At 49.4% G+C, this 13604-nt stretch overlaps 1 protein-coding gene across 17 annotated transcripts in view; it reads left to right on the top strand.

The window, feature by feature from the left end:
* The window catches only part of LOC111942221 (uncharacterized), a 101125-nt gene extending 94775 nt beyond the window's left edge, over positions 1-6350 (top strand). For 5 of the 17 annotated variants that reach the window (XM_086846458.1, XM_086846443.1, XM_086846446.1 and 2 more), the window contains 13 exons: positions 29-100; positions 185-274; positions 691-810; positions 1128-1199; positions 1296-1373; positions 1461-1562; positions 2015-2122; positions 2776-2847; positions 3234-3305; positions 3502-3579; positions 3667-3765; positions 4342-4501; positions 5028-6350. In XM_086846458.1, coding sequence (XP_086702584.1) covers positions 29-100; positions 185-274; positions 691-810; positions 1128-1199; positions 1296-1373; positions 1461-1562; positions 2015-2122; positions 2776-2847; positions 3234-3305; positions 3502-3579; positions 3667-3765; positions 4342-4501; positions 5028-5478 — 1574 coding nt within the window. In that variant the 3' untranslated portion in view covers positions 5479-6350. The remainder of the gene's footprint in view (positions 1-28; positions 101-184; positions 275-690; positions 811-1127; positions 1200-1295; positions 1374-1460; positions 1563-2014; positions 2123-2775; positions 2848-3233; positions 3306-3501; positions 3580-3666; positions 3766-4341; positions 4502-5027) is intronic. The other 12 variants (XM_086846451.1, XM_086846459.1, XM_086846449.1 and 9 more) reach the window with 5 other exon arrangements.
* The last annotated feature ends 7254 nt before the right edge of the window (positions 6351-13604 follow it).

Genomic DNA, 13604 nt, shown 5'->3' with positions numbered 1-13604 from the left:
AGAAGCTTCTGTGGCTGTTGAGTTACAGGTGTGTCTGCAGGGAGGACTTTCCCAGCTCCTTTGCTGATTGGTGTGCAGAAGCCCCACTTCCATCGCAGGGGTGAGTAGTGTGTCCCTGCTGACCCCACAGGATGAGCACTGGTTTTGTGGGAACCACTGGGAAATGGAAATGTTTTCTGTTGAGGTCCTCCGAGTGACAAAGACAAACGTACAGGAGAGAAGGAATCAAACAACATCCAGAAACAAATTGTGGAGGAACTGCAGAAAGGGCCTGGTGGGTTCATGTCCCCCTAAGCCTCCTCCTGAGACTCAGCAGCCAGGGGCTTTCTCTACCCATCAGGACACGTTGTGCCCTGCACGGCCCCCTGCTGCTTTCATGCTCTGCAAGGCTCATGAAAGCTAGCCTGGCTGCAGCTTCTCCCCAGCCTCCACAGGAAGGCATTTGGCATCAGCTGACAGGGAGCCCAAACTGCAGCACAGGCCGTGCACACCCTGAGATCCCCTGCAATTCCCCAGTCTCTGAGCAGATCAGAAAGGGCAGCTGTTTGGAGGAGGGAGGGCCCTGGCCCAGGCCAAATAACCTGGGCACTTTCCTGGTCCCTGTCACTGATAAATACTGGCTCCTGAAGATGCCACCACCCAAATGGGGAACAGTTCCATATGATCCAGCTGTCTCCCTTCTTTCTCAAGACATGGACATACAGGTTCTGTGGAAGGCAGCATTTCCTGCAGGCAGCGGTCACTCGTCGGCAGCCTCTGCTGCAGGAAGGAATGGGATGGCACACATGAGTACGGTCCCAGACACAGGAGGTAATTGCTGTGCTGGGCTCAGCCCTCGGTGGGGCTGTGTGCCAGCAGCTCTCCCCCCAGGGCCGGCCCTTGCACAGTGTGGCGGCAGCCAAAGCTGGAGGTGCCTCAGCTCCGAGGCCTCTGGAGCTCGTTCCCAGCCCTTGGGAAATGGGACTCATGCACCAACATCACTCCCTCTGCAGCTGCTCCCGGAGCTGGTCCTGAGTGCCCAGAGGCCCAAGGCACAGGAGCAGGGAGTGGGAGCCCTGCTGAGAGCCCAGGGCCACAGCCAGCCCTGGCACACCATGGGAATGATTCTCATCTTGGTTTACTTCTAGATTTGGTTGCTGGGAAGGCTCCTCCATTAGCCTTGAGATATGAAGATTTAAAGCCCTCTGGGCCACCTGCAGGTATATTCATTATATATATTATCATATATATAATAAGGAATATTCATTAACAACCTGGCAGGGACCACGTGACAGAAGCTTCTGTGGCTGTTTTAGTTACAGGTGTGTCTGCAGACAGGATTTCCCCAGCTCCTGGGCTGGATGCTGCACACAAGCCTGACTCCCATCACAGGGGTGAGTAGTGTGTCCTTGCTGACCCCACAGCCTGAGCACTGCTTTTCTGGGATCCATTCCTGGGAGGCTGAAATATTTCTTCTTAAGTTCCTCCAACAGAAAAGACCAAATACACCTCAGAGAAGAAATCCCAGGAGCGATTTGAAGTCATGTGGAAAATGCTGAAGGAATTCAAGCAGGGAGCACAAGGTGGGTCCATGTCCCTCAGCCTTCTCCTGACACTCAGCAGCCGGGGGCTTTCTCTGCATATCTGGACACGCTGTGCCCAACACAACAGGAAGGGATCCATGGCAGCCTCGCTGCCCTGCTGCTGCTTTCATGGCCTGCAGGGCTGTTTCCCAGCCTGGCCTGGCTGCAGCTTCTCCCCAGCCTCTGCAGGAAGGCATTTGGCATCAGCTGACAGGGAGCCCAAACTGCAGCACAGGCCATGCACACCCTGAGATCCCCTGCAATTTTCTGATCTTGGGGTAGATAAGGAGGGGCAGCTGTTTGCAGGAGGGAATGCTTTGGCCCAGCCCCTACAGCCTGGACATTTTCCTGATCCTTAACTGTGCCTTTGACAAGCATTGCCTTCTGAAGATGCCACCTCCCCAGTGGGGAATGTTTCCATCTGATCCAGCTCTGCCTCTTCCTTTCTGCAGAAGTGCATGAAGAGGCTGTGCTGAAGGCGGTGTTTCCTGGAGGAAACAGTGGTTCACTGGCAGCCTCTGCTGCAGGAAGGGAGGCCATGCCAGGCACAGTCCCAGGAGGTAATTGCTGTGCCTCTGGGCCTGAGCCCTGCTGAGGCTTCAGCTGCCATCTCTGCTGCTTGGCAGTGCAGGCACAGCCTGGACAAAACCGGCACAGCCCAGAGGAATTATCCCCAGCAGGCTCAGGGCACTTGGCTACTGAGCGGTCCTGCTGAGGTCCCTTCATGAGAGACACATCCTGAAACCTGGCAGTGGCTGCAAAGGGGTGCCCATGGTGGGGAAAATTCAGAGGGAGAGGTCAAGGCTCCACTGTATCCTGAGAGGGCCTGGCTTCGTCCCCTTTGGCTGGGGGAGCTGTCCCAGCAGAGGGAGGGCAGGAGGGATGGAGCGGGGAAGGGATATTTGTGGCACTACCTGCTGTTGTTTTCCCCAGGGCTTTAGGGAGGGTTTTCTCTTTGGGATGGGAGAGAGCTCCCAGGAGCCCCCGGCTGCCCCACTTTCCTCTCCACGGAAGTTGCACAGGGCATGGCAAAAGGGTGGAGAGTGACCAGCAGCCAGCCCAGAGCTCCCCAGGCCCCTCTGCAGCTTTGGCCATGTCCATTGACACATAGCTCCCATGGCCTTACCCAAACCCCTTGTAGTGCCCAGTCCCCTAAGGCAGAAGGGGATCCCAGAATGGACTGAAAAGAGTTCTCATACGTGCTCCGTTGTAGATTGGGATCGTGATATGGATTATGTGGAAGCCCTGGTGGAAAATGGCTTGAAATTCTTGGAGGATATTGGAGGCAAGTTCTCAATTCCCTTTTTACTTACAGAATAATCAATGTCAAGGTGGCAAGAGCTCAGCCATGTGCCATTTCCCTTAACATAATCTCAGGGGTGATGGATTCTGGAAATCTTGCCCCACTGCCTCCTGCAGCCTGGAGGGATCCCACAGGATTGCTGTCAGTGGGAGGAAGGAGCGTTTAGCTGTCAATCTTCTTCCCATGTGCAATACCAGTGTCTCTTTCTGTGTGCTCTGTGCAGCCACGGAGAGGAGCAGACAGGGAAGGGGCCAGGCCCAGGGCTGTGCCCTGGGGCTGTGCCTTGTGTGGCTCCTTTGCTGGCCCCAGGGAGCCTGAGAATCTCCTATAGAGCCACAAGAGATGTTCTGTCCTGCCTTTCTTTGCAGCCAAGCCGCTTGGTGAAGGTGATGCAGCTTCTCAACCCATACCCAGGACTGAGCCTCAGGGAGGTGGTGAGGGTAGGTCAAGGCCTTTCCCCCAGGGAGAGCGGCCAGCTCAGAGCCCAGAGCTCGGTCAGGGCAGCATCGCTGCAGGTGCCAGGACAGAGCTGTGCATGTGTGTGCCCTCGGCCTGCGTGATCCCCTCACCTCTCCTGCAGCTCAGAGCTGCCTGTGCAGATCAGCAGAGATGAGAGAAGCTTCTGTGGCTGTTTAGTTACAGGTGTGTCTGCAGGGAGCACTTCCCCAGATCTTGAGGTGGTTACTGCACCCAAGCCCGGCTCCCATCGCAGGGGTAAGTGGTGTGTCCCTGCTGAACCCACAGACTGAGCACTGGTTTTGGGGGATCCATTCCTGGGAAATTGAAATACTTTGTGTTAAGGTCCTCCAAAAAGAAAGACCCAAGATAATGGAACCAAAAAGTCTGTATTGTCAAATGATTTCCTGAGACCAACAAAGAAAGAAGTGCAGGGAGGACAAGGTGAGTCCATCCTTCTCCTGACACTCAGCAGCCAGGGGCTTTCTCTGCATATCTGGACACACTGTGCCCAACACAACAGGAAGGGATCCATGGCAGCCTCACTTCCCCTCTGCTGCTTTCACAGCCTGCAGGGCTGTTTCCCAGCCTGGCCTGGCTGCAGCTTCTCCCCAGCCTCTGCAGGAAGGCATTTGGCATCAGCTGGCAGGGAGTCCCAAGTGCACCACAGGCCATGCACACCCTGAGATCCCCTGCAATTTTTCAGTCTCGGGCTAGATCAGTTGTAGGGGGTGTTTGGAAGAAGGAGGGCCCCAGAGCAGTTTCAAAAGCATGGGCTTGTTCCTGATCCTTATCCATATCTTTGACAAGCATTTTCTGAAGAAGACCAGCACAGCGAAGAGGAATTATACCATGCAAGCTCAGGGGTTTGGGTATTGAGATGTCCTGTGCAAAATGGGGTGGCAAGGTGCCTGCAGGCCCCAGCTCTGGGGCAAATAGAGAACGTCCTGCCATATCCACTGTGCTGCCAGCTCAGCAGAGGAGCACAGCATGGACTCACGCTGCCCATTGCTCCCACAGCCGGCACCACAACTCATGCTCAGAATATCTGGGAAAGCATGAGAAGAATTTTCAGCCTGGGAACACATGGTTTGATTAAGCTAATGGCCATTTTGGTTGCTGGAGCCCTTTTTCTGATGATGTGCTGTGCTGGAATCTGGTATTGTTGGAACAGAAAAGGGTGAGTGTTTTGCTGATCTCTACGTCAAACAGCTTCTTGAAAGGTTGCTCATAGTAAACATTCCCAGTGAGGCTGCTGTGGACTAGTGGATAGTCCTTCGTTGCCCAAATAACTTTGCTGAGGGTTCTGCTGCTGCTCAGCCCTTTTATTGGCCTCCTAATTGCTGGGCCTTGTCCTGGGGAGCCCACTTGGGCTGCAGCCAGTGCTGGCTGCCACTGAGGCTGCCTGGCCAAGAGCAGCCCCAGGAGCAGCAGGCAGAGGCAAAGCAAGGTGGGCAGGAGGAAGAGCAGGAACGAGATTGCCCTTGAAAGGCAGAGGTGCTCTGGGGCCTGCTCCTGGCCAGGGACCCTGCCCAGAGCCATCCCCTGCTCGCCGGGGCCTTGAGGGGCAGCTCTCCAGCTGGGCCAAGCTGTGCCAGCAGCTGCAGCCGTGCTGGGGAGCCTTGGCCGCTCTGGGCCCTGCTGTGCAGGAGGGTCTCTGTGTGCCAGCGGCAGCTGGGGGCCACAGCCACCTTCTCTCTCCACAGGAGCACATCTGCACCTTCAGAAGACCAGCCAAAGACTCCACTCAGCGAGAAGCTGACTTGTCATCCCCGGTCTTTAAATCTGTCCCCATCTGCTGTGCTGCAACTGCAGCCCCGTTTTGAGGGTGTCCCAAAACCCATACCCTCAAAGCTAAACCCTATGCCCCAGACCCCCCTGGATCCGCTCCCTAGTGTGCAGGAGGTGCCCTTTGTGCCAGGAGCAGATGGGGCCTCAGCCGCCTCCTCTCTGCTCAGGAGCACCTCTGCACCTTCAGAAGACCTGACAAAGACTTTAGTCAGCGAGCACTTGACCTGTTACCCCTGCGCTTCAGCTCTGTCCCCATCTGCTTTGCTGCGGGTGCAGCCCCGTTTTGAGGGCGTCATAAAACCCAAACCTCCAAAGCGAGACCCTCTGCCCCTGAGCCCCCTGGCCCTGCACCCTGGCCAGGACTGAAGGTGGGCAGCCCCTGTCCACCAGATCAGGCCTTGGCCCATGTTTTGTGTTTAAATATTGGCCCATGTTTTGTGTTCAAATATTGGCCCATGTTTTGTGTTCAAATATTGGCCCATGTTTTGTGTTCAAATATTATCCCATGTTTTGTGTTCAAATAAAGAGTTGAAACTGTTACCCCAGTGTCTGGCTGGTACCACCAGCAAAGCCCACACGGCACCAGCCCCGGCTGAGCTCCATGTCCAGGAGCAGCCGGTGACTCAAGCCAGAGTTTTCCAGCTAGCTCAAATACAGGTTTTCTTCTCTCTCCGGCCCACTGCCAGGAAGGATCTTGGCCAGAGCTGCTGTCTGGGTTTAGATCAGGATTTGAGCAGTCCAATTCCCTCTGAGCACAAGTCTATAGACCAAGTAAAGAAGCTGTAATAAATTTTTATTATTTGTTAATCAAATTAAATATTATTACTAAAACATGATTGCTAAGGTTGTTTTAAAAACGCTAACATTGCAGAAACGCCTAACCACAATGACCACATATGCGGCTGTGAAGGCAAGAAGCTGAAACTGCAGAGCTGGAGCTGCAAAATGTTTTCCAGCTGTACAAAGGGGAAGTAGAACATCTCCTTATTAAGGACAATTGCTTACCCACGACCACCAAGAGGCAGAAGAAGACCCCCTAGCAACAGGAGGCGCAGGTGCTGATGCGATCCAGGAAGACACAGATGCAGGGACTGTATAAAAAAGGGAACCTCCTCAGCCAAGGCGCGCGCCATGTGCAGGACACTTAAGAGGAAGTGTCCTCCAGCTCGCCCCCAGCTGGGTTTTTGCTTGCTTTACTGCTTGCTGAATTAATAAAAATTGGCTTTCATTAATTATTATATAAATTGTCCCTTCTATTTTGTCACGACAATTTATAACAGAAGCCATAAGGGGGACTCTTCTGGGTTATATTTCACAATGTATTCTTGCAAAGGGAACGCCAGGAAGAGGCAAAGGTTTGGGGGTCTGGGCTGATTATTTTAACAGGACTTCTTTGGAGGGTGCGAGTTTCAGAAAGAACCAATTATTTTTCACAGCTAGCAAACTTAAAAACTTTTTACAAATCAATGTTAAACACGCTAAGATAAGAAATAACAGACACAGACTCCTTCGAATGCCTACAAAGGTGTAGGAGTAAACTCACAGGAGGGGACTTGGGTATTCGGGGAGAGCGGGGCGGGGGACAGTCACCCGACCTCCTTTAGATGGGACACAGGAGACGGAAATGCCCCGGGGACCACCGGCGAGAACACTTCACTATCCTCGGGAGACCAAAAGGCTGAGTCCCCCGCACGTTCCTGGGCTGGGGCCGGAGAAACACGGAGCGGCCCCGACTGCTGGAAATGACAGCGGCGCTTTCTCTCCGTCCCCTCAGGCTCCCCGCTGCATCCCCGCGGCGGGGCAGAGGGGGAGGGCGGTCGGCACGGCCCCCGGCGGCAAGGACTCAAACAGAGGGGTCTGGAAAAAGGAAACTCCAGTAACAACGATAAACCTGGGCCCCGGCAGGGAGCGGGGAAGGACAGAGGAAAAAAGCCTCAACCTCTGGCGCTCCCCCCGGAGTGGGGTACGGGGGAGGAGTGGGCACTCCCCGAGCTGACAGCCAGAGGGGAATGACACAACAAGCCGGGGCTGACCACGGTGTGGGCAGGCAGGAGCCAGGCAGGGGCTGCTGTGACCAGTGGCTGGGCCCTAAGGGGCTGGGGGAGTCCAAGCTGAGCGTCCCTGGGCTGAGGGCACATTTCCTTCAGTGGCATCACCTGGGCCTGCACCTCATGAGGCACGCAGGGCAAATTTCAGCTCTCTCCTGAAGTGTGCAGGGTTCCCACATGAGGTGTGCAGTAGGGTTTAATTGAGAGGATTTTTTACTCTTCTCAGCACAGCAAAGGGGACACTCTTGGCTGAGGTTTTGCAGTGCTTGGAGAAAACCTCTTGCGAGCCCTTGGGCCTTGCCTGTGGGCACAGTGGGCAAGTGAAGCCGATCCCTTGAGGCCAGTCTGGGCTGCTCAGGCCGGGCTAGGCCAGGTAAGGGCCCTGGCAGGGAATGGCTGCAGCTGTGGGGTCTGATGAGGCTGCCAAGCTTCAGCCTGGCCCTGTGCTGCAGCCAAACACACATTTACAGCTATGGCCATTCTCTGGGGCACAGGAGGCACCCAGGGGTATAACTGTGGCAGTGGCTTCTCACCCTGAAGGGAGGCTGGCTCTCTTGGTTCCGAGGGCACAGCTTCGATCCCAGTTACCTTTGTGAACCTGCTGGGGAAGTGTTGAGGGGCAGAGAATTCCAACCCTTCTCACTGGGAAGCATGGCTGCTGGTGTGGCGTTTTTAAATTTTTTGCCCTCTAAATTTGTGCCCTGGCAGAGGGTTAAGTTTGCTTGCTCTCAGTAAGAACCTTTTCTTCTTGGTGCTTGGGGGGCTGCAATGCAGCCAGGATTGAAGAAGGATCAGCAGCTGCTTGGTCCATGTTTGTGGGATACCTTGTGGGGCACCTTTTGGCTGTGATTTATGGTAGTGCTTATGCAGGCATTTTACAAAAACGGGCTTCAGTTCTTTCATCTTGTCAAAGTTGGGAATAAATGTCTTTAACGCAACTTTAATATTAAGAGCCAGGCATTACTTGCTTGAAGTGCTGCATGCACAGGCCATTGGAATCACAGGCCCAAGGCACAGGAGCAGCCCCGAGTGGGAGCCCTGCCATGAGTCCAGGGCCACAGCCAGCCCTGGCTCCCAACTGGGCAGGGCCTGTACTGGCTCCTGACAGGGCCTGGCTCTGTCCCCTTGGGCTGGGGGAGCTGTCACAGAGCAGGGAGGGTCAGGGATGGCTGTGGCTGTTCAGGGATGGCTTTGGCCTGAGTCCCTGGAAGGAGCCACTGCCCAAGCAGCTGCGCTGTCCCTGGGCTCTGCTCCCGGCCTTCTGGGCTCTGTTGGGTGGCACAGCCTGTGCCAAGGGGCAGCAAGGTGCCTGCAGGCCCCAGCTCTGGGGCAAACAGAGAACGTCCTGGCCGTATCCAGCATGCTGCCAGCTCAGCAGCAGAGCACAGCACGGGCTCACACTGCCCATTGCTTCTGTAGATGTTATCACTGAAACAGGAGTCTATGTCAAGGATGCAGTGAACTGTCTGCCCCCAGGATGTCCACAGGTCCTGCATGATAGGCACAGTAGTGACACTGTTCACTGTGCCACTTGTCCCTGATATGCTGCTGTTTTGGGATTTGGAAGCTCTACGAGATGAGATGGAAAGTTGTTGATTTTTGTCCACAGTCATGCTGCTGTGCACTTGTGGGTAGTCCTTCATTGCCCAAATAACTTTGCTGAGAGTTCTGCTGCTGCCCAGGCCTTTCTTTGGCCTCTTCACTGCGGGGCCTTGTCCTGGGGAGCCCGCTCGGGCTGCAGCCAGTGCTGGCTGCCACTGAGGCTGCCTGGCCCAGAGCAGCCCCAGGAACAGCAGGCAGAGGCAAAGCAAGTTCACAATATTTGGCAATGCATTTCATGATAGGACAGAGGTTATTTAAGAGCTCATGTAAAGTTTCATGGTAACAGTGATGTTACTGGACAAGCAAATTTGCTACAATTCAGTGTTAAAACCAATCCAACCTGATGAAATTTTGGCTTTGGCCTTGAGACTTTGCTCTTTGTGTGAGCCCTGTTCTGGATTGACTCCCAATCAGTCTTGGAGCCAGTTCTGGGTGAAGGCTCATCCCAGCCCTGACCCTTAGCAGATTTGGGCTCCAAGAGGAAACTGAGGCTGCACTGCACGTGACTAGGCTGCAGGGCTCCATTATCAAAGGGCTTTGAGAAGTTTAAATGACTATATTTTTACTACATGGCTTTGTATATGAAATTAATTTACTTTTTTTAAACTTAGTTTTAGAAAAACTTATTTTCCAGTTCTTTTTCCAGTTCTTTGATTAATTGAGTGTAATTGAGTAAATTACAGCATAATTATCCTATGGCTGAATTATGGCTGAAGTACTATAAAATGAAATAATTTTTATACACTTCTGTCTTTCGCAGAGTATTCAAACTTACGTTGGTTCGATGTGACCAGCAGAAGAGTTTTACTCCTCTTTTACTTCAAACAAAGAGCAGAGCTGGAATCTGTTGGAAAAAATCTTTTCACTTCATAGCTTATGCATACTACCAGGGTTCTTTCATTTTTTTCCAGCTCTGGGCTGGAATATAAAAATATAACAACAGCAAATACTCCTGTGTTGGAATACAAAATAAAAGCTTTAATACATAAATGAGTATAAGCAGAAATTCTGTATTTATTTTAGGTTTGATGATGTCCACAGTTGCACAAGCATAGTGTGACAGTAATGACATTAATATTTAATACTAGTATATTTTGAATTGCAATATATAACAAATCAAGTATGTCTCATTTTCTGCTATTCAAAGAAAACTAATAATAAGCTGATAACATGCAGCTTGGGAACTATTTCGACACTTTTGGTTAAATTACCACTCCTGACTGTAAAACCCATGATAAATAACAATTTTAATCTATTACTCCTCAAAATAAAATAATTGTGACATCATGGCTGTCATAGGGTGACTTTACCTTTAAGATAGCTTTGGGAGCTAAGGAAGTTGAAGCTGCTGGTGGCTGATGGGAGTCTTTTCTCCTGACCAATTATTGGTCATTTCTGAGAATTGGTGGTGGTTTTAACCATTGAGAAGTGAGATCAACCTGTGAACACCACCTTAAGATGTAAAGCCAGGGTTCTCTTGCTCTCTTTGGTTTCCTGATTCTGAAGAGGTAACAGGCTCTGTCTCGGCCTCCTCCCCCTCCCCCGTCCAGGCCGGACAAGGCTGCAGAGGGCGGGGGGAAGAGAAACGGAGCCGGCCGGCCTGACTGGGTTTGCAGTTTCTGCTGCTGAACTGAAACCTCACACCATGAACATCTGCAGCTTTCCAAGACTTAAACTCTTTTACTACTGGGATGAGACGTACAGATTACTCCTTTTTCCCAGAGAGAGAGAGACAATCAACATGAAAAAAGACATCATAAAATCATCAAAGACAGTGAAGAAAAGAGTTAAGTTTTAGATGAGGAAGAGAGAATAAGGAGATGCTTTATAAGCTGAAATATTTTTCTGTTAGAGCGATGGAGATAGACAATAGTGTTCTGAAGAAACTCCTTTAATTCATGACAGAGTATATTGTGAGGAATGGAATGTTCAAAGTGTGGATTTTGAACAAAACAGTGAAGTAGTTGTGATACAGTGAGGTGGTGGAACAGAAGAGAAGTAATAGTTGAAGATTTGGGGCTGTGTTGTGGTTTTAAAGCAGTAATTAAAGAATTAGTAGAAAACTTACTCATTTTCTTGCTGTGAGATGTGGATTAGAACAAGAGCAAAACAGGGGTAAAACTTAAAAGGAATAAAGAAAGTTTATTAACAAAAGTACAAGAATAAAAAAAAACTAAAATAAAACTTCCAGAAAACTCCTTTTTTTCTCCCACTACCCAACCATTCCCTTGTTTACATGACAACATAGAGACAAAAAACTTTGGAACTTTGGTGTTTAAACAGTCCCCAGTTCCTGCTAGAATCTTTTCATCAGTCTCTGTAGAGAAACAGAAGTCTTCTTCTGCTAATCTATGGAGTTTCTCACGAGAAAACTATTTCTGTTACAGTTTTCTATTTTTCTGATGCCAGCTGACCAGAAATCTGTCATCAGTCCTCTCCTCCCATTTCACATCACTCTGAGGTGTGTATGGGTCCATGAGTCTAGGGATGTCATTTTTAAGGATGAGTTATTCAAAGGCAGAAGTTCTCTTCATCTGTCTCTGTGAGCTTCCCTGGAAACAGAAGTTTTCTCTTTGCCCCTCAAGGCCCCAAATCTTCAACTATTACTTCTCCCCGCCCTGTTCCAGCACTTCACTGTATCACAGTTACTCCACCTTTTGCTCAAAATCCACACTTTAAACACTCTATTCCTCCCAATATACTCTGTCATGAATTAAAGGAGTTTTTTTCAAGACACTATTGTCCATCTCCATAGGTTTAACAGAAAAATATTTCAGCTTAATTAAAGCATCTCCTTATTCTCTACCTTTTCTGAAGTTTAAATCTTTTCTTTACTGTCTCTTATAGTTTATAAAGTCTCTTTACATGTTGATTACTCTCTTTTTCTCTCTCTGGGTAAAAGGATTAATCTGCAAGTCTCATCTGGGTAATGAAAAGGTTAAAATCTTGCCCAGGCTTTGTAGATGGTTTTGTGATCTCTGCCGGAGCAGCGGCTGGAGCTGTCTGCAATGGAAGATTCTTCATGGCTGCTCTGGAGAGTGTGGTCACTGTCTCAGCCTGCCACAGGTCAAGAGCTTTTTCTCTCTTTACTCGGCAGTCTCTGGTGAGTTCAGTCACAGCAAAAACTGCAGCCGAGCCAGGGACCGGCCTGGCCCGGCCAGAGCCCAGGGCAAGCCCCGCAGGCCCCATCTCCCGGCCTGGAGCCGCTGGGCCCAGCCCAGCCCCTGCCCGGGCCGCATGGGCTGGGCCGGGGACGGGAAGCCAGCTGGAGCTCTGTTACCTTTCACAACCAGGAAACAAAGAAATTCCCAGGCTTAGGTCTTAAGGTGGTGTTCACAGGTTGATCTCACTTTTCAATGGTTAAAACTGCTGTCAATTCTTAGAAATGGCCAGCTGTTGGCTAGGAGACAAACTCCCACCAGCCTCCAGCGGTTTTAACTTCCTTAGGTGTTTCTCTGTTTTCTTAAATGCCAATCTATCACAGGCTGCTTGAGGCAAAGAAAAAACTTCTGTTTCCAGGGAGGCTCACAGAAACAGATGAAGAGAACTTTTGCCTTTGAATAACTCATCCTTAAAAATGACATCCCTAGACTCATGGACCCATACACACTTCAGTGATGTGAAATGGAAGGAGAAAATCTGATGACAAGATTTCTGGTCAGCTGGCATCAGAGAAATAGAAAACTATAACAGAAATAGTTTTCTCGTGAGAAACTCCATAGATTAGCAGAAGAAGACTTCTGTTTCTCTACAGAGACTGATGAAAAGATTCTAGCAGGAATTGGGGACTGTTTAAACACCAAAGTTCCAAAGTTTTTTGTCTCTATGTTGTCATGTAAACAAGGGAATGGTTGGGTAGTGGGAGAAAAAAAGGAGTTTTCTGGAAGTTTTATTTTAGTTTTTTTTTATTCTTGTACTTTTGTTAATAAACTTTCTTTATTCCTTTTAAGTTTTACCCCTGTTTTGCTCTTGTTCTAATCCACATCTCACAGCAAGGAATAAATAAGTTTTCTAGTAATTTTTTAGTTACTGTTTTAAAACCACGACAATGGCATTAACATTAAAAATTATATTCTTGCATACATAACACAGAACTTTATCAAATACTAAAATGTATTGAAAATCTATTAGGTAATTGCTGTTATGTGTTCTGTGATTACAGCAAATTACCATACTCTACTGTTGCTAAAATATAATTTTAATGTATCCAGTTTCTAGAGTGTCTATAGTACAAGAACAAATATATGCAAAGGTCTGGTTTCACTTCTAACTTCTTCCAAATAGTTGTGTCTAGTCTGCTGCATTTATTTTAGTATTTTGATTCTGGTTTATGATATGGATTAAGACAATGACAAAATTCTTGGTCTTTTCAGCTACATACTGAAAAATTACATACATAAGAAATTAAAAGCCTTACGTGAATGAATTTACCTCTCAGAGACAAATTATAGTAAACACGTGCCTATCTTTGGTACAACAGTAGTTTCTGTCTGAGCATTCCTGCACAGTGTTGAAATGTTTTTGGTAGATCTTCAAGCATTTCCCATCTGAGGCTTTTTTCCTCCATAGTAATCCTGCAGAAAGATAAACCTGAAAACTTGTTGGTAACACATTCAAATAAGTCACATCTAGGTATATAACAGCGAGAGAATGAAGAAAAAATTTTGGGTGGTCTAACAAGCATTGAAAAGAAACAAATTCTTTTTCTAACACAGTAGGCCCACAAAAGCTAAACTGACTGAAGAACACTGGGTTTTCTTACCAAGGCAGAGCAAGACGTTACCACCTGTCTAGAGGATATTCATAATAATCCCTTCAAAAGTATTGGAAAACAACTTTTTT

The sequence above is a fragment of the Cyanistes caeruleus genome, chromosome 11 (genome assembly GCF_971803275.1).
Source record: "Cyanistes caeruleus chromosome 11, bCyaCae1.hap1.1, whole genome shotgun sequence".
Taxonomy (NCBI): domain Eukaryota; kingdom Metazoa; phylum Chordata; class Aves; order Passeriformes; family Paridae; genus Cyanistes; species Cyanistes caeruleus.
Note: the sequence above shows the minus strand (reverse complement) of the source record. Positions and strands in the feature narration are given on the sequence as shown.